This window comes from Gnatocerus cornutus, chromosome 4 (genome assembly GCF_029298725.1).
Source record: "Gnatocerus cornutus isolate USDA-ARS CGAHR chromosome 4, icGnaCorn1.1, whole genome shotgun sequence".
NCBI lineage: Eukaryota > Metazoa > Arthropoda > Insecta > Coleoptera > Tenebrionidae > Gnatocerus > Gnatocerus cornutus.
The window spans coordinates 7,532,827-7,553,935 of NC_142236.1; the positions used below are offsets into that span (position 1 = coordinate 7,532,827).

General features: G+C 29.3%; 1 protein-coding gene across 9 annotated transcripts in view; it reads left to right on the forward strand.

The window, feature by feature from the left end:
- Positions 1–21,109, forward strand: part of CASK (peripheral plasma membrane protein CASK) — a 351,460-nt gene that overhangs the window by 311,031 nt on the left and 19,320 nt on the right. For all 9 annotated transcript variants that reach the window (XM_088034543.1, XM_088034544.1, XM_088034546.1 and 6 more), the window contains 3 exons: positions 16,840–17,031; positions 20,525–20,689; positions 20,763–20,831. In XM_088034543.1, the coding sequence (XP_087890669.1) occupies positions 16,840–17,031; positions 20,525–20,689; positions 20,763–20,831 (426 nt within the window). The remainder of the gene's footprint in view (positions 1–16,839; positions 17,032–20,524; positions 20,690–20,762; positions 20,832–21,109) is intronic.

Consider the following 21,109-nt stretch of genomic DNA (forward strand, 5'->3'; position numbering starts at 1 on the left):
GTCTCTAAGGGGTAGTTTTCCAAGAAATAACGTGTTTTTTTTTTCGCACGAGAGATGAAAAATTGTTGTTTGTAACGACTCCGTCATAACACAAATCGATGAACTTTAATTGAAACTATAAATTAGAACCATGAAAGATGTGCGAGGTTAACGAGATTTGGATTTAATAAATTTCAGGGATAGGGGGAATTATTTCGGGCTAATCCCAGGAATTAGAGAAGCAAACACGCTCCTGTTTTCCAAGCAGGATTTCGAGCAGGGATGTGGCGCCATTGATTTGTTTGGACACGCTGTTTTTGGAGTTTTTCGGTGAGAGTCCCATGTCAATGTCTATGAGGACGCCAGTTTAAGATTGGCTAATTCGGTACAATTTTTTTTCTATTGGGTGATTGTGGAGTTTCCGATCCCACAGGAATCTTACCGATATTAGAAAAGGTTTCGCAACATTCGGACAAAATCTGTTCCTCGTTAAGCAAAAACGACAAGTACATGGAGCGAACTCCTTCTCTGCTTCATCTGAAATTTTTATAAGACAAAGCACTTGCTTTTAAATTATCTCGACATGTTGAGAGATTCGTACTCGTCTCTGCACGCGATGATTTATTATTAAAGATGTCTTGAAAAATGTCTGTGAGGAGAAAAAACTTGTATGTACTCAGTCATCTCGACAGATTAGAGACGCTCCCCAATTTAAAAATATTTATGGCGTGTTGCAATGCGTAGGAGTTTGTTCATCAGGGTGCGGATATTTTTGTTTTTACGAATAAAAGAAATTTTTTTGAAGTTTTTGAAGACCACCAGAGGCGCCATACGGACTCACACGTCTCCAGACAAACGGGCGCGCGGACATTGATTCTAAAAAGTATAGTGTTTAACACGTGTTGATTGGATATTTTACACCTCAGTGACTCAGTCACGAGCCGAAGGCGAGGTGTGAACTATCCAACTTTTAGCACTAGTTGTGCAATATACTTTTTCGGCCCTATGTGTGAAAAGTGCGCTTGAAATTCAATTTGGCTCTGACAGACGGCGCAAATCTGCACAAGCCGTCCGAAAATTAATTTTGAATAAAATATGATGAGAATTACGCGAACATTTATGAAATATCACTATTCTTATTAATCCGGCAAATAAATCACAGTACGGCTGTCAGAATTCAGAATTTGCAAATGAAACTAAAAATTTTTCATGCTTTCTTTTTATCCCACTGCTCGAACATAGAATCCGGCAACGTGGAACTTATCGGGGAATTTAATTAAACCGCATATTTGTGCACACTTGTTGGAATCCTTAATTGGGAGGAATTTTTCCCTTGTCCTCGTTTGCGGAAGTAATGAACCTTTTTCCGTGAAAAAAGTGTCATAACTCAAACCGAAAATCAATTTCGATATTGCCAAGATTGCACTTTTTGGTTTTGGGGCGCCACGTCCTCTTGGGCGAAGTTTCCTGGAAAAAATTCAATTATGAGAGTAATTATGGCTAACAGCAGGTCCTGAATTTATAATCCTTGTTTGGGAGGATCAAAGGATATGTTGGACGACTTTTAATGAAGCTAGGGGCTGTGTGCATTTGTAATGGGACAGAGGGAAACGAATTATCCTTTTTTGTATGATTGTTCGTATTCACCTAGATGCGTGTGGAAATTGAAGGAATATGTAAAAATATTAGTCTAGTATCTTAATTTCATTGAGAGTCGGCATTAACGTAAACAAAACTCAACTTTGGAACCGAAAACAAAAGGGGTGCGAGTTGCTTCTTTTAACTTTTATTTATTAACAGTACGGAATTTCAAAATTTTTGAACAGAAAATGCATGTTTTGGAAACTTTTTTTTTGACATACTAAAACTTTTCAAAATTCTGCAATTAAATATGTACTGTTAGCGCCATAGCGATGAAATTTAGGAAGACTGGCTCTGTTTACTTATTTATTAAGAGTCTAGAATTACGGAAGTTTAGAACAAAATTCGAAAATTTTAGAATTTTTTGTTTTATGACGATCCAAAATTTTTAAAAATTCTGCATTCAAATGTGTATCTTTCGTTCTGTTAGCGCTATTGCGATGAAATTTGGAGAAGTTGGTTTTTTTACCTCAAATATTACCACTGCAAAATTACAAAATTCTTGAACTAAAGTCGCACATTTCAGAAACTAAAACAAAATTCTACATTTAAATATATATTTTTGGTTCTATTGGCACTTTTGTGATAAAATTTGGGGAGATTAGTTCTACTAACTTATCTACAGTGTGAATTCACATAATTGTAAAACCAAAACGGAAATTCTAGATTTTTTTTATGATGATTAAAAAATTTTCAAAATTCTACATTCAAATGTGTATTTTTAGTTCTGTGGCCGCTATTGCGTGGAAATTTGGAAAAGTTGGCCTTTTAAACTCATTTTTAACAGCAGAAAATGTCAAAGTTTTAGAAAAAGAGGGACAAATTTTGAATTTTTTTTTAGCAGGGCAAAAAAATGCGGAATAACAAAATTCTAAAACAAAAATTTCAAATTTTGGAAAAGTTGGTCTTTTAAGTCCATTTTTTACAGCAGCAAATGTCATAGTTTTAAAAAAAGAGGTACAAATTTTGGCTTTTTTTAGCAGGGCCAAAAATTGCGGAATTCTAGAACAAAACACGCACATTTTAGAAATTTTTGTTTTTAAGTCGAACTAAAACTTTTCTAAATTCTACATTTAAATATGTTTCTTTGATTCTGTTTTGCACTGTTGCGATGCAATTTGGGATGATTGGTTGTTCTAACTTATTTCTTAACTATGTGGAATAACAAAATTCTAACACAAAAACCTCAAATTTTAGAATTTTTTAAGTTTAAGACGATTCAAATCTTCAAAAAATTCTCTATGCAAATGTTTATTTTTGGTTCTGTGGCCGCTATTGCGTGGAAATTTGGAAAAGTTGGCCTTTTAAACCCATTTTTAACAGCAGAAAATGTCAGTTTTAAAAAAAGAGACAAATTTTGGAATTTTTTAGCAGGGCCAAAAAACGAAGAATATCAAAATTCTAGACCAAAACACGCACATTTTAGAAATTTTTAAATTTCTTAATATAACATTTTAAGCTGTAATTTTTGTTCTTTTTAAGCTATCGCGATGAAATTTGAGCAGATTGCTCCTTTTAATTCATTTATTACCGGTGGGGTATTACAAAATGTTAGACCAAGAAATGCAAATTTTGAGAATTTTCGTTTTCGAAGGAATCAAAACTTTTCAAAATTATACATTAAATTTTTGGTTCTATGGGCACTCTTGCGATGAAATTTGGGGAGATTGGTTCTTCTAACTTCTAACTGGCTGGAATTGGTAAATTCTAGAACAAAAAACGCAAATTTTAGAAATTTTGATTTTTTAGAAAACTTTTCAAAATTTGATATTCAGTATACATATTTGGTTCTGTAGGCGCTATTGTATGGAAATTTGGAAATGTTTTTTTACTCATTTATTATCAGCAGAAAATGTCAACATTTTAGAGAAAAAGGCTAAAATTTTAGAAATTTCTATTTTTAGCAGGGCCAAACTTATTTACAATAAAACATTTAAATCTGTTTTGGTTCTCTTAGTGCTATAGCGATGAAATTTAAGCAAGTTGCTCTTTTGAATTTATTTATTACTACTGGGAATTACATAATGTTAGATAAAGAAGTGCAAATTTTGTAAAATTTTTATTTTAGAAGAAAGATATATATATACTATATAGTACCAAAAACACTTTTTAACGGTAATTTCGAAAAGTTATAAATATATATATATACTATATAGTACCAAAAACACTTTTTAACGGCAATTTCGAAAAGTTCTGGTTTCTTCTAAAATAAAAATTTTCCAAAATTTGCATTTCTTATATATATATATATATCTTTGAACAAGAAATTTTGAAAATTTGAAACTTTTAAAATTGTACATTAAAATGTGTATCTTTGGCACTATTGGTATTATTGCGATGAAATTTGGGGAAATTGGTCTTTTCAATTTATTTATCAACAGTGCGGAATTACAAAACTCTAGAACAAAAGCACATTTCAGAAATTTTTGTTTTTAAGCCGAACTAAAACTAAAAAATTTTACATGTAAATAAATATCTATCTTTGGTTCTGTTGGCACTATTGCGATGAAAATTGGAGATTTGTTATTCTGACTTATTTATTAACAGTGTGGAATTACAAAATTCTGGAACACAAAACACAAATGTTAGAAATTTTTATTTTTAACGCAAACGAAAATTTTCAAAAATTTGATTCGATTAAGAGTCGGCACTAACATAAACAAATCTCAACTTTGAAAGCAAAAACAAAAGGGGTGCGAGTTAACATTTTATTACACGACGCCATGTTTATAAACAGGACCGTACTTTGAATTTCTCGAAACCGTCGCGAGCCCTTCGGCGGAAAAAATGCATTTTTGTAACCGAGCAGTGTAATTTCGGTCCTGAAAAGGAAGAGAAACGCCGAGTTGGAGTTTTTAATGAAAATCCAATTTGAATCCCTTAATTCATAATGAGAAATGTCTTTCTAATGAACGTGACAACTGCATCCCTCCCCTGCTTAAAATAGAAGAATTCTGCAAAGTTTTATCGAAAGATAATGAATCCTACGCGCAATTTTAAAAGCATAACCGAAAACATGTGATTTTTCATCTCATCCCTTGACAATTTCATTTAAAACGAAGCGTCAGAATTTCAATTTTGCCCAGTATTATTAAATTTGTCTTTAACGACGATATAATTTTATTGCAGTCCTTTTTATGAAACTTTATTCTCTTTTCTAAGTTATTTTTCGTCGGAGCCGGACGCGTTTCAGCTTTGTAATATGACGTCCCGACGTCGTTTCCGGGTTCCGGAAGGAATTACGCCGCCGGATTATGGCAAGGGATTGTCTCTTCGTACACACATGCTGTGGAGTTTTGAATTCTGATTTCCTATAATTTGCATGAAGCTCGTCTCCTGCGCTGAAATTTACCTGCAAATTATTCAATCCGCTTGTAAACATTGTCGCTGAGGAACGTCTTAAATCATATTGCGTCGAAACTGAAAGTTTTTAGCGACGTCGTAAATTCCTCTTACTATATAAATTAGCTTTTATGGGTACTTTGTGTAGCCTGTGGGCAAAGATAACGACATTACATGAAGTTGTTGCTCGGACTTGGGTTTAATGGAGTTTTTAGCCGAGTTTTTAAGCTGTTTATTATATTTTATAACTTGTTTTTGGGCTGTTGTCCACCGTTCATTAGGGGTCATTAATGCACGATTGTTGGTCCCAAATCGTTCGTTAATGCTACTTATTAATCAACGATTTTTATGTGAGCTGTATATAAAAATATGTACAGCACTCGCGTCGAATTCTTGCAGCATAACTTAAATAAATCGAAATTCGATCGGGTATTACTAAAATTTTCAATTGTATGGATCTATTGAACCCATTTCCGCCTCACGTTTTACATCCGAACTTCCTGAGTCAACAGACTTGAGATTGTGTCTTGAGGGATTTTCCGATAAACGTCGAAAAAAGTGTCATATCTTCTCCAAATCACAAACTTTCGTTATTAAAGTGGATAAACTCCACCTTGGACAAGTAATTGGGTAAAAATTATAATCAAATTCATTCCCAGGCACACTTATCCGAGCCTCTATTTAAATTTCCTGTTTGATTTTTCATTGTGGTTTTGAATAACATTTCGTGCTTTTCATTTCATTAAAAACGCCGTGTTATTGAAGAAGGACATATCTTAATTGAATTTTTGAGAAACCCTCGCATTTAAATTCAATTAAAAATTTTAATGTGCCGCTGTATTTTTTTGGTGAGTTTCATTAACGTCGTTTTTGCTTGCACTAATTGTGTGGAAACTAAATCTTGTTAGGAATGCCATAAAATCGTAACGACTCTCCGAGCGTGGAAATTTACTAGCGCAACGGAATTGGTAAATTACTTATGATAGTAACAGTTTGTACAAAGTGGGGAATTTTCCGGAGGAAATGGCGGAATTACGCCACATGTGGCAACACCGCACGATTGCACACTGTGGGGGACAGATTCGTTTTTCATTTTAAAAGAACTAGAGGGTAAAATTTTAACTAGCAATTCAATTTTTTTTTTAATTAGTTGCACATATTTTCATTTGTTAAGAAATTTTAATTTTTAAAATTGTTGTCGTTTGTTGGACTGAGTTTGAAATTTTCGGAGATTTCCTGATTTAACTTGCTTGATCAATTTCAAAAATTTTGAAAATACGTGACAGGTTAACACCAAAATTTTGTACAAATTGGAAATAAAAATTTAATTGGATATTTGTGTTTGACTGTAAGTTTGAAATTTGCAGGTGTTACTTATTTCGACTTAATTAATCAATCTGTCAAATTGCAAAATTGTTGATAAAACACGACCAAATTTAAAAGTTTTCATTATGTTGAAAGCCGAAAAAGTTTTTAAATTGGGATTTAAATTGGAACATTGAAAACTGCTTATTTATTGACCAATGGGCCGGTTTACAGAAACTATGTTAAATCTTTAATTTCAATTAAATATTTAACATCATGTTAAAGTGACATGTGATTGTTTTTCTTCTAATCAAAAGGAATTGTCAAATTAGTTGCGAGATTAACTTAACTTATTAACTTATTAACGAATAAATTTGTCAAATTGTAGAACAGTCGAATATTTGGCACAGATTTTAGAAATTTTTATTTATCAAAAACCATTTTTTTTAATCGGAAAAATATTTATAAAATCTTTATTTGTTGAAATTTACTAGATTTAGCTTTATTAACAACTTGTACAACAAATTGTAAAACTGTCGAAAATTTGGCACGAATTTTACAATTTTTTTTTAATTAAAAAAAATGTTCAAATTTGAATAACATTCACAAATTGATTATTTGGTGGACTATACTTTTGAAATTTGCGCAGGTTACTAGGTTTATCTTCACAAATGAACTTGTCAAATTGAAAAACTGTCGAAAATTCAGAACAGATGTTTAAAATTTTTATTTAATCAATGCTAAAAAAATTTGAACTTTAAAAAATGTTTGTAAATTGGTTATTTGTTCGAGAATAGCTTTGAAATTTGCGCAGGTTACTAGATTCAACTTCATTAATTAACTTGTCAAATTGTAAAATTGGAAAAATCGGGACGGATTTTTGAAGTTTTTATTTACTAAAAGCAATTTTTTTTTAAATTGGAAAAATATTTGTAAATCGATTATTTGTTGAACTATAACTTTGAAATTTGGGCAAGTTGCTAAATTCAAATTCACGGATAAACTTGTCAAATTGGAGAACAGTCGAATATTTGGCACAGATTTTAGAAATTTTTATTTATCAAAAACCATTTTTTTTTAATTGGAAAAACATTTATAAAATCTTTATTTGTTGAAATTTACTAGATTTAGCTTTATTAACAACTTGTACAACAAATTGTAAAACTGTCGAAAATTTGGCACGAATTTTACAATTTTTTTTTAATTAAAAAAAATGTTCAAATTTGAATAACATTCACAAATTGATTATTTGGTGGACTATACTTTTGAAATTTGCGCAGGTTACTAGGTTTATCTTCACAAATGAACTTGTCAAATTGAAAAACTGTCGAAAATTCAGAACAGATGTTTAAAATTTTTATTTAATCAATGCTAAAAAAATTTGAAATTTAAAAAATGTTTGTAAATTGGTTATTTGTTCGAGAATAGCTTTGAAATTTGCGCAGGTTACTAGATTCAACTTCATTAATTAACTTGTCAAATTGTAAAATTGGAAAAATCGGGACGGATTTTTGAAGTTTTTATTTACTAAAAGCAATTTTTTTTTAAATTGGAAAAATATTTGTAAATCGATTATTTGTTGAACTATAACTTTGAAATTTGGGCAAGTTGCTAAATTCAAATTCACGGATAAACTTGTCAAATTGGAGAACAGTCGAATATTTGGCACAGATTTTAGAAATTTTTATTTATCAAAAACCATTTTTTTTTAATTGGAAAAACATTTATAAAATCTTTATTTGTTGAACTATAAGTTTGAACTTTGCGCAATTTACTAGATTTAGCTTTATTAACAACTTGTACAACAAATTGTACAACTGTCGAAAATTTGGCACGGATTTTACAATTTTTTTTTAATTAAAAAAAATGTTCAAATTTGAATAACATTGACAAATTGATTATTTGTTGGACTATACTTTTGAAATTTGCGCAGGTTACTAGGTTAAACTTCACAAATGAACTTGTCAAATTGAAAAACTGTCGAAAATTCAGAACAGATAAAAATTTTTATTTTGTCAATGCTAAAAAAAAAATTGAAATTTAAAAAATGTTTGTAAATTGGTTATTTGTTCGAGTATAGCTTTGAAATTTGCGCAAGTTTTTATTTATTAAAAGCAATTTTTTTTAATTGGAAAAATATTTGTAAATTGATTATTTGTTGAACTACAACTTTGAAATTTGCGCAAGTTACTTGATTCAACTTTGTTAATCAACTTGTCAAATTGTAAAAATGTCGAAAAATCGGAACGGATTTTAGAATTTTTCATTTATTAAAACCAAAAATTCTTTGTTAAATCGTCAACATTTTTGTAAATTGTTTATTTGTTGGAGTATAACTTTGAAATTTGTGTAGGCTACTAGATTCAACTTCAAAAATCAACTTCTTAAATTGTAAAATTATCGAAAATTTGAGGCGGATTTTAGAAATTTTCATTTATTGAGAATGTAAAAATTGTTTCTAAAGTTATTTGTTGGAGTATAACTTTGAAATTGGCGCAGGTTACTAGATTAAACTTTACGAATACACTTGTCAAATTGTAAAACTGTCGAAAATTCGGGACGGATTTTCGAAATTTTCATTTATTAAAAGGCAAAAAAATGTTTGAAATCTGAAAAATATTGGTAAATTGATTATTTGTTTGACTATAGCTTTGAAATTTACTTTTGAAATAAACTTGTCAAATTGTAAAACTGTCGAATATTCGGAACGAATATTAAAAATTTGAATTTTTCAAAATCTATTTTTTTACGTTAAAAAACTATTTGTGAATTAGTTATTTGTTGGACAATATTTTTGAAATTTGCACAGGTTATTAGGTTCAACTTTATTTTTTAACTTCTCAAATTGTGAAAAAACTTTTTGTAAATTGGTAATTTTTCAGAGTATAAATTTGAAACTTTGCGCAGAATAGTAGATTTAACCCCACATTTTACGAAACGTTTGTTTTACCATATTGTACAAGGATGCCTTAATAATGGCCATTACTACACGCGAGCTTAAGGGCACGAATACGAATGACTCTTAAATGAGAGCCGACTAATTTTTCTCCATCAGATTATTATTATAATTAACTTTTTGCATGACTGTCACGTGATGACTACCACTACCCCTCTATCAAAATTCATCCCACCCTCTCCACATAAATAACAATTCTTGGCACAGCATGGAAACACATACGTGTTTGTCACGTTGTTAACTTTCATAAATCATAAAAGCAAGCATTTGAATGCCAAAATCTCGAATAACAAATCCAAGACTAACATTGTGACCTTTCCGGAACGGAAATTACATATTTTTACATGAGTGCCGTATTGCAGTGACACGTCGAACAACAATCTGTTCCCGACAAATTCGAGGTGCAAACAGATTTGTTCCGTTTTGTTCAGTTGACTGAAAAAAATTGCACACGCAAACAAAGCGATAATGTTCAGTCAGATCGAGAGAACAATTCGTGTTTAATTAGCTACAACTAAAGAGGATTAGTTCAAGAGCTGATAACAGCTATAGGGTGTCGGATTTATGACCGGGGCCGCAGTGGAAATATAATCGGTAATCAGACTGATAAGCGAGGAGTTTGGGTAGTTTGTTTTGGCGGTTTTTACTTAAATCTCATTCGTTTGGATCAAAATGACAATTTTCGTTTCACCTTGAAGTTCTACTGATCTGTTTAAAAAGATATGTACAGCACTTTCGCCGAAACCTCATAGCAGGACTCTCTCATAAATACGTATATTAAAATACAAGTTTCTTAAGACGTTAAACAATTTTTGTCACCAAGAATCGTTTGAGAATGAAGGTTATGTCTATGTGCCAACTTTGACGCAAGCGTGACTTCGAAATATTCGAAATAAAAGCCGCAATATAGAAAAGATTTTCCAAAACTTTAAATTGATTAAAAATTTCATATGTTCGCTAATTTAAGGAATTCAACAACTAAATTTGCAGGCCTTACTACCTTTTGACAAGCTTACTAACTTTGTCAATTTCCAAAATTTTAAGACCAGAAACAGATTTAGAAAAAATATACCTAATATATTTTAGGACGAACCAAAAAATTTTTAATATTCTTGATAAAATTCAGTATTTTCGCTTAATTCAGGAATACTAAAATGAAATTTGGAGACGTTGCTAATTTTGATGGACTTGTTTACTATACCAAATCTTAAAATTTGAGAACTGCAAACAGATTTTTTAGAAATTTTTATCTTTAAAGGGAACTCAAAAATTTCAGTAGTATTTATTAAATTACGTATTTTCGCTAATTTTTAGAATACTAGAATGAAATATGGAGGCGTTACTACTTTTGATTTGCTTGTAATTTCTGCCAAATTTTAACATTTTATAATCGAAAACAGATTTTTGGATTTTTTTTATTTTCGTAAAAACTAAATGTTTTAATACTTGATTTTTAATTTTGTATTTTTGCTAATTTTAGAAACACAAGAATGAAATTTTGAGGCATTACTAGTTTCGACACTGTTTTTCACTTTGCTAAAATCTAAAATTTACAAACCAAAAACAGGTTTTTTTTTGAAATTTTTGGGCGAACTAACAGATTTCAATATTTTAGACTAAGTTTAGTATTTTCGCTCGTTTTACCAACACAAGAATGAAATTTGAAGGCGTTACTACTTTTAATGAGCTTATTAATTCTGCCAAAGCCCAAAATTTTAGAAAAAAAAAAAGATTTTTTAGAACATTTATTTAAAGACGAATTAAAAATTTGGAATATTCTAGATTAACTTTTGTATTTTGGCAAATTTTAAGACCACATGATCGAAATTTAGAGGCATTCCAATTTTTGACACGCTTTTTAAGTATGCCAAATTCTAAAATTTTAAAACTAGAAACAGATTTTTAATATTTATTTTGGAACTGAAAGTTTTGAAAAAGTTTTGGGGCTTTACTACTTTTTACACTGTTTTTCACTCTGTTAAATTCTAAAATTTTGCAACCAAAAACCATTTTTTTAGAATTTTTTATTTTTGGACGAACTGAAAATTTCGAGTATTTTAAATTAAATTTAAAATAAATATTAATAAATATATAAAATAATTAATAATACATAAATGTTTTTGCTAATTTTACGAATAGAAAAATTCAATTTAGAGGCATTATTACGTTTTATCAGTTTAATTCTGCCAAATTCTAAAATTTTAAAATTGGAAAGTTTTTATTTCCGGTCAAACTAAAAATTTTCAATACTTTATATTTATTTTCGCATTTTCGTTAATTTTAGAAACACAAAAATAAATTTTTGAGGCGTTATTACTTTTCACTCTAATTCCAAAATTTTAGAATCAAAAACAGATTTTTTAGAAATTTTTGTTTATGGATGAACTAAAAGTTACAGGGATGAAATTTTTAGGCGTTACTATTTTTGAAACTGTTATTTATTCTGCTAAATTTTAAAATTTTGAACCATAAACAGATATTTTAGAATATTTGTTTTCCAATATTTGAGACTAAATTTAGTATTCTTGCAAATTTTACAAATACAAGAATAAAATTAGGAGACATTACTACTTTTGACATTGTTTTTCTCAATGCTAAATTGTAAAATTTTGGAACCAAAAACAATTTTTTTAGAAATTTTTAATTTTAGGACGAACTAAAAGTTTCAGATATTCTTGATGAAACTTCATATTTTCACTAATTTTTAGAAATAAAGGAATAAAATTTAGAGACATTACCAACCCTTAACAGAACAAAACAGTGCTTTAAGAAGTTTTTAAAGCATCGACAACAATTGAAAAACAGTGTTATAATGTAACTCTTAAAGCACCGAATCGGAAAATAGTTATTTATGTACATTTGAGTTGTAGGTAGGATTTTACAGCAAATGGCGCCAGATTCTGCTCATATTTAAAGTGTTTTTTAAGTTTTCATAAAACTACTTTTTGATGTTATTTTTCCTAATTGTTGTTTTCTACGTTGCTAATGGTAAAAAAGCTATTAACGCATTCATAATGAAAGCAGAAATAGCTCTGTTACAACAGCAAATTAAGAAATTGTTATTTACCGGTTTTTTTGCCGCACTCCATCAGTTTTCCCGCACTGACAGCGCAAAAGTAGCCATGTGTGCAACGGAAAAATGTGATTTACTATGCAAGAGTCTAAATAAACGGCATTCCACAGAAACATAACTTTTCATTGCTGCCACCAAAACGCACCCCAAAAATTAACAAATGTCGCGCAGTTGTTCGCATCTGTTTACCTGTTTCCGATGTGTAAATAAATCAACAAAGTTGTGTGCTTACGCTTAAACTGTACCAACTTTCCTCGCAAATATGAAAAAGCCTCGCAAACTTTTGAAGGGATGATTAGCTGATTAAACACGACTTCGCGATGTTTGTTTTACCTAAAAATCCGCCTCGTTTTGTCAAAAAAAGTAAAAAATATTGCAGAGATAATCACTGTGTTGAAGGTACGAAGTCTCTTTGTACTGTTTGAAGTTAAAATGACAGAAACATTGTTGTGTTAACTAGATGAAGTTTCCACAACAAAGTTAGAGTTTGTCTGCATGAAAGTGTGTTTTTTGGAAGTCTGCAAGTGGAAAATTATAATTCGGATCGCGTTTTTAGACAAGTTTTGTAATATAGGTCGACGCAATTGATTCTTTGGGAAAACGTGACTTTGATGCCACGAAACTTTGGAGACGGCGACGTCGCCGCCGCCGCCGTCATTCCTCCCGCATGAATGATCTGATTAAAACTTCGCCCTCAAAATTGAAGTTTAAATGGTTTCAATGTGATTATTGCGGGCTGTCTCAACAATATCCAATAAATATCGAATTTTTGGAAACTCCCTAGAATTAGTAATAATACGGAATTCAATCCAAAATATTGAAAATGTTTAGTTCGCCCTAAAATAGAAATTTTCTAGAAAATCTGTTTCGGGTCCTAAAATCTTAAAATTTGCCAAAGCGTGTTCAACGTAGTAATACCTCGAAATTTCATTATTATATTTTTAAACTTTAATTTAATTTAATATATTGGAAATTTTTAGTTGGTTCTAAAATTATTGAATACAGATAATAAAAAATTTTGAAAATTTTTGGTGCGTTCTAAAATAAAAAAATTCTAAAAAATCTGTTTTGAGTTCTAAATTTTAGAATTTAACATAATTAATAAGCGTGTCGAAAGTAGTAATACCTCTAAATTTCATTCTTGAATTTCTAAAATTAGCGCAAATACGGATTTTTTTAGAATACTATTAGAAATTTTGGAATTTGGTGGTTAATAAAAGTAGTAAAAGTAGTAATGCCTCCAAATTGAATTATTATATTATTAGAATTAGCAAAAATACGGAATTAAATCTAAAATATTGGAAAATTTTGTTCGATCTAAAATAATAAATTTTTATAAAATCTGTTTTTGGTCCTCAAATTTTGAAAGTTTTTTAAAATTCGCAAGAGTGTCAAAAAAAGTTGTGCCTCCAAATTTCATTCTTGGATTCCTAAAATTTCCGAAAATACTTAATTTAATCTAGAATATTGTAAAATTTTTATTTGTCCTAAAATTAAAATTTCTAAAAAACATGTTACTCGTTTCAAAATTTTGAAATTTCGCAGAATTAATAAGCAAATCAAAGCCAGTTTCTTTATATTTTATTCTTGAATGCGTAAAATTATTGAAACTCTAGAGTTTAATCTTCATAGAAAACTGGAAATTTTTAAATTGTCCAAAATAAAAAAAATCTATAAATTCTGCTTCTGGTCCTAAAATTTTGGATTTTTGCAAAATCAACAACCTTGTCAAAAGTAGTAATGCCAATAAATTTCGTCGCCGCCGCCGCCATTCCTCTCGCATGAATAATCTGATTAAATTTTCGTCCTCAAAATTGAAGTTTAAATGGTTTCAATGTGATTATTGCGGGCTGTCTCAACAATATCCAATAAATATCAAATTTTATGAAACTTCCTAGAATTAGTGAAAATACGGAATTCTATCCAAAATATTGAAAATTTTTAGTTCGCCCTAAAATAGAAATTTTCTAGAAAATCTGTTTCGGGTCCTAAAATTTTAAAATTTGGCAAAGCTAATAGGCGTGTTAAATGTAGTAATACTTCGAAATTTCATTATTATATTTTTAAACTTTTATTTAATTTAGAATATTGGAAATTTTTAGTTGGTTCTAAAATTACTGAAAATACATATAATAAAAAAATTTGAAAATGTTTGGTGCGTCCTAAAATAAAAAAATTCTAAAAAATTTGTTTTGAGTTCTAAATTTTAGAATTTAACATAATTAATAAGCGTGTCGAAAGTAGTAATACCTCTAAATTTCATTCTTGAATTTCTAAAATTAGCGCAAATACGGATTTTTTTAGAATACTATTAGAAATTTGAATTTGGTGGTTAATAAAAGTAGTAAAAGTAGTAATGCCTCCAAATTGAATTATTATATTCTTAGAATTAGCAAAAATACGGAATTAAATCTAAAATATTGGAAAATTTTGTTCGATCTAAAATAATAAATTTTTATAAAATCTGTTTTTGGTCCTCAAATTTTGAAAGTTTTTTAAAATTCGCAAGAGTGTCAAAAAAAGTTGTGCCTCCAAATTTCATTCTTGGATTCCTAAAATTTCCGAAAATACTTAATTTAATCTAGAATATTGTAAATTTTTGATTCGTCCTAAAATTAAAATTTCTAAAAAACATGTTACTCGTTTCAAAATTTTGAAATTTCGCAGAATTAATAAGCAAATCAAAGCCAGTTTCTTTATATTTTATTCTTGAATGCGTAAAATTATTGAAACTCTAGAGTTTAATCTTCATAGAAAACTGGAAATTTTTAAATTGTCCAAAATAAAAAAAATCTATAAATTGTGCTTCTGGTCCTAAAATTTTGGATTTTTGCAAAATCAACAACCTTGTCAAAAGTAGTAATGCCAATAAATTTCGTCGCCGCCGCCGCCATTCCTCTCGCATGAATAATCTGATTAAATTTTCGTCCTCAAAATTGAAGTTTAAATGGTTTCAATGTGATTATTGCGGGCTGTCTCAACAATATCCAATAAATATCAAATTTTATGAAACTTCCTAGAATTAGTGAAAATACGGAATTCTATCCAAAATATTGAAAATTTTTAGTTCGCCCTAAAATAGAAATTTTCTAGAAAATCTGTTTCGGGTCCTAAAATTTTAAAATTTGGCAAAGCTAATAGGCGTGTTAAATGTAGTAATACTTCGAAATTTCATTATTATATTTTTAAACTTTTATTTAATTTAGAATATTGGAAATTTTTAGTTGGTTCTAAAATTACTGAAAATACATATAATAAAAAAATTTGAAAATGTTTGGTGCGTCCTAAAATAAAAAAATTCTAAAAAATTTGTTTTGAGTTCTAAATTTTAGAATTTAACATGATTAATAAGCGTATCGAAAGTAATACCTCCAAATTTCATTCTTGAATTCCTAAAATTAGCGAAAATACGGATTTTTTTTCTAAAATACTATTAGAAATTTTGGAATTTGGCGGTTGATAAAAGTAGTAAAAGTAGTAATGCCTCCAAATTGAATTACTATATTCTTAGAATTAGCAAAAATACGGAATTAAATCTAAAATATTGAAAAATTTTGTTTGATCTAAAATAATAAATTTCTCAAAATCTGTTTTTAGTCCTCAAATTTTGAAAGTTTTTTAAAATTCATTAGTGTCAAGAAAAGTTGTGCCTCCAAATTTCATTCTTGGATTCCTAAAATTTGCGAAAATACTTAATTTAATCTAGAATATTGTAAAATTTTTATTTGTCCTAAAATTAAAATTTCTAAAAAACCAGTCACTCGTTTTAAAATTTTGAAATTTTAATATCATTTTCATCCTTTTGACGAAAAATGGGACAAGACAAATTGACTTTTCCACTATTTTCTCCATTTTGATTTTTGAAAAACGTAGTTTTTTCCGTTTATTTCACATATGGTTAACACAAGAGTAAAACTGATCACATGAGTTTGTAGCGCTGTTTCCTCTTCATGTACAAAAAAAAAATAATTTTATTGCTTCATAATTAATAGCGATTTTGGCCCGGGACACTAGTGTTGGCGGGCCCTGTACATAGCAAACTGGAAATTTTTAAATCGTCCAAAATAAAAAAAATCTAGAAATTCTGCTTCTGGTCCTAAAATTTTGGATTTTGCAAAATTAACAAGCGTGACAAAAGTAGTAATGCCAATAAATTTCGCCGCCGCCGTCATTCCTCTCGCATGAATGATCTGATTAAATTTTCGTCCTCAAAATTGAAGTTTAAATGGTTTCAATGTGATTATTGCGGGCTGTCTCAACAATATCCAATAAATATCTAATAAATTTTAGGAAACTCCCTAGAATTAGTGAAAATACGGAATTCAATCCAAAATATTGAAAATGTTTAGTTCGCCCGAAAATAGGGCGGAGGCTGTGCGGCTGTGCTTTCGTACTTGACCATCTGCCCCCTCATAAATAAATGACATTCTATTTCTTCCTCGCTTGTTCCGTTAAGTTGTTGCATAATTTCTGGAATTTATGGAGTTTATGCAACTTCCCGGTGTAGTTGAGGATGGTTAGTGAACTATTGTTTTTGTTGCAGGCTCTTTTACAAGCACATGATGTTGTGGCGCACGAAATTTACGGCGAAGATGCTATGCGGGTCACGCCCCCGCCGTTATTGCCATACCTCAACGGAGGCGACGATCTGGATGGTCCCAACGGTGAGGTGGAAATGGAAAACGTAACCAGGGTGCGATTGGTGCAGTTCCAGAAAAACACCGACGAGCCAATGGTGAGATTTGTTTTTGGGGAAATCGGACAGATTAAAATTTAATGAGATCTGTAATTCGGTTTGAAGCCGAGGATGATTGCTTTGACCATTTCTTGAGGAAATTCGGTGTTCTGAAGGAAGTAAAACAGATGTTTAATTAATGGCGGAGATCAGATTGTGGCCACAATGGAATATTTTGTTTGTAACTCACTTGTAAATTATAAGTGGTCATGGCTCTTAAAAAGTTTGGAAGTTTGGGTCCACAGAAGCTAAAGAAAACTTTACAAATAATAAGTAAATCGAGGTCATTAACCTCCGCAAATTTTATTTCTTTAGTTAGTTTAAAATTCGTTCTAATAATAAAAATTTCGAAAATTTGTTAAATTTTGTAATTAAGCACCATTAATGGGCAAATTAAGAACATTATTCTTCTCAAAGTTTATTTCAAAATGTCAGAATAACAAAAATCAAAATATTTGAAAATTTTAGTTTGCCCTAATTTTGAAGTTTTTTCAAATTTGTTTTTTTTTTGTTGTAGGAGTTTGTAATTTGACACAATGAGTACGTAAATCAAAATCTTTTTTTTTTCAAATTTTATTTCAATAAACTCAAAATTACTAAAGTTACAATCTTTAGAAAAAATTTGAAATTTTTAATTTTAAATTTCAAGACTAATGAAATTTCTAATATTCTAAATTTAATGTCTTATATTTGCTAATTTTAGATATAAACGAATAAAATTTGGGGCATTACTACTTTAGATACGCTTATTAACTTTCGCAAAGTTTTAGAACCAGAAACTGATTTTTAGAAATTTTTAATTTTAGTAATAACTAAAAATTTCTATTATTCTATATTAAATTCCGTATTTTTGCTAATTTTGGGAACACGACAACGAAATTTATAGGCATTACTACTTTTGACACATTTCTTGATTTTGCAAAAATCCAAAATTTTAGGACCAGAAGCTGAATTTTTAGATTTTTTTTATTTTGGACGATTTAAAAATTTCCAGTTTACTATTTAGATGAATTTTCGGAATTTCAATAATTTTACGAATTTAAGAATAAAATATAGAGCAAGTGCTTTTGATTTGCTTACTAATTCTGCGAAATTTAAAAATTTTGAAACGAGTAACTGGTTTTTTAGAAATTAATTAATTTTACAACGAATAAAAAATTTACAATATTCTAGATTAAATTACGTATATTCGCAAATTTTAGGAATCCAAGAATGAAATTTGGACATTACTTTTTTTGACACTTATGAATTTTAAAAAACTTTCAAAATTTGAGGACCAGAAACAAATTTGATAAAAATTTATTATTTTAGATCGAACAAAATTTTCCAATATTTTAGATTTAATTTCATATTTTTGCTAATTTTAGGAATATAGTTATAATTTAGAGGCTTTACTTCTACTACTTTTATTATCCGCCAAATTTCAAAACTTCTGTTGGTATTCTAGGAAAAAATCCGTATTTTCGCTAATTTTAGGAATTGAAGAACGAAATTTGTTTGACATTCTTATTAATTCTAAAATTTTAGAACTCAAAACAGATTAAAAAAAATATATATTTTTGAACGAACCAATAATTTGTATTATATTTGTATTTTTAGTAATTTTAGAAATACAAGAATTGCATTTGGATGTATTACTAGTTTCGACACGGTTATTAACTCTAAAACTAATTCTAAAATTTTAGAATCAGACAAAAAAAATTTTAATTTTAGAAACAACAAAAAATTTCCAATATTTTAAAATAAATTAATGTTTAAGAATATAATAAATTTCCAGTCATTACTACGTTTAACAGGTCTATTAGCTCTGCCAAATTTTAAAATTTTGGGACCCGAAACATATTTTCTAGAAATTTTCTATTTTAGAGCGAACTAAAAATTCCCAATATTATAAATTGAATTCCGTATTTTTACTAACTCTATAGAGTGCAATAATGAAATTTGGATGCATTATTAATTTGGACACTTTTATTAACTTTAAAAAATTTCAAAAGTTTTGAATCAGAAACAATTTTTTTTGAAATTTCAGGTAAATTTTACGACAAATTAAAAATCTTCTATATTTTTATTACATCTCGTAATTTCGGCAATTTTTGGAATACAAGAATTAAATTTAGAGGTGTTGTTACTTTTGACGCGGTTAATATCTCTTTGTCTCAGGACAAATTAAAAATCTCTAATATGCTAGATTAAAAATTCGTATTTTCGCTAGTTTTAGGAATAAATAAATGAAATTTGGAAGCGGTACCACTTTTGACGTGAATATTACTTTTGTCAAATTTCAAAATTATAGACCTCGAAACAGAGTTATTTGAAATTTTTATTTTAGAACGTACAAGAAATTTCCAATATTTTTAGATTTTATTCCGTTTTTTTTTGGGTAATTCTAGGAATATAGCAATGAAATTTGGAGGCATTATTTGTTTCACTTGTTTTATTAATTCTGCCAGATTTCAAAATTTTGGGACCAAAAACAAATGTTTCAAAAAATTTTAATTTTAGAACAAATAGAAAATTCTGAAATTGACTTTTTAATAATTTGTTTTTTTTTATTGCAGAATTTTGTAATTTGTCGTAATTAAGAAGCAATTCAGCTGAACATTTATCTGTACTTGTTCTAGAAAATCAAACGAACATTTCCCCTTTTTTTTCTCCACTCTTGATCGACTCATCTGTATACTAAAATTACAGCTTATTTGAGTTCTAAAATTAAGTTCGAAATTCTATGTAAAAGCATAGAAAAATGTTTATTCAAAAAGTTGTAGAGTTCATGAACATTCCAATTAAACACGATAATTTTGATAGTTACCGAATGTGCAATGCAAAATTTCAATTCCAAAATTAATTGTTCAATCAACTGATTACGTTTCAGTTTATAAAAGCCCCAATAAAAATAACGCACGATCAACGAAAACTCACTAGTTTTAATTAACTTGTGTAATTTTTTTTTATAAATTTATGTAGTTTAAATGTCGAAAATGTAACGACAACTGATACATTTGTTAGTCTAAAAAGTAATGAAAATAAAGTAATAATTAATTAGGCAACGGAACAGTAAAATTGCCATTACTTATAATTGTCCAGGCGCATCCACCATTTTCACCGCTCAATATTAAAATTACGTTGATTCCTTACTTTTTTTAAATAGCATGCATTTTCTTTCTGGAACATTATTATCTTTTTCATACAGAATTTTATTGTCCCAATAAACCGCCCGCTCTTCAACACATAATTAAATCAGTTTTCCCGTTTTATCTCAACTTTATTTCCTCCCGTGCACAATGAGAAAATGAAATGATCTCAATATGTAATATACTGTCGTCGTCGTCGAAGGACCTCTTTCAATATCGAACACGAGTGCGCTTTATTTCGTCCATTAATCAGAATAAACGTTCTTTGATATTTTTCATGAACCGAATCGAGTCTATTTACCTTCATTAAATCGTTTGCGATTTTTTGTGTATTTTGTATATTAAATTCTTAATTTTTTCAGGGAATTACGTTGAAGATGAACGAAGACGGGAAGTGTATAGTAGCTAGGATAATGCATGGAGGGATGATCCATCGACAAGCAACCCTTCACGTAGGGGATGAAATTAGAGAAATTAATGGGATCTCCGTTATGAACCAATCCGTTAATGCTCTACAGAAAATCCTAGTAAGTCCACTACCCGTCGTTTAGCCCTCGAAGTTCATAAATTGGGGAGACTTAAGGGCGATTTTTATTTCAGAGGGAAGCGAGAGGATCTGTCACTTTTAAGATTGTACCTTCGTATAGGAGCGCCCCACCCCCTTGCGAGGTAAGAATTTTTTTCTGTTTTAATGCCAGCTTGAATTTTTGACAAGCGACCAATTAAACGGGAAAGTTTGTTATTAAACGGGAGTTCCATAATTGCTGTGAATTTAGCAGAATTTTCTGGACTGTTTCAGTTGCTGACACGTCATTTTAATTTGCTGGATATATGTGTACGAGAAATGCATCTCGACAAATTAAACTAAAACGTAATTGCAGCTGTGTATCTCCAATTCAAATTAGAATTATCTGAGATGGGATATGTAAATGCGAGGATAAAGTTGG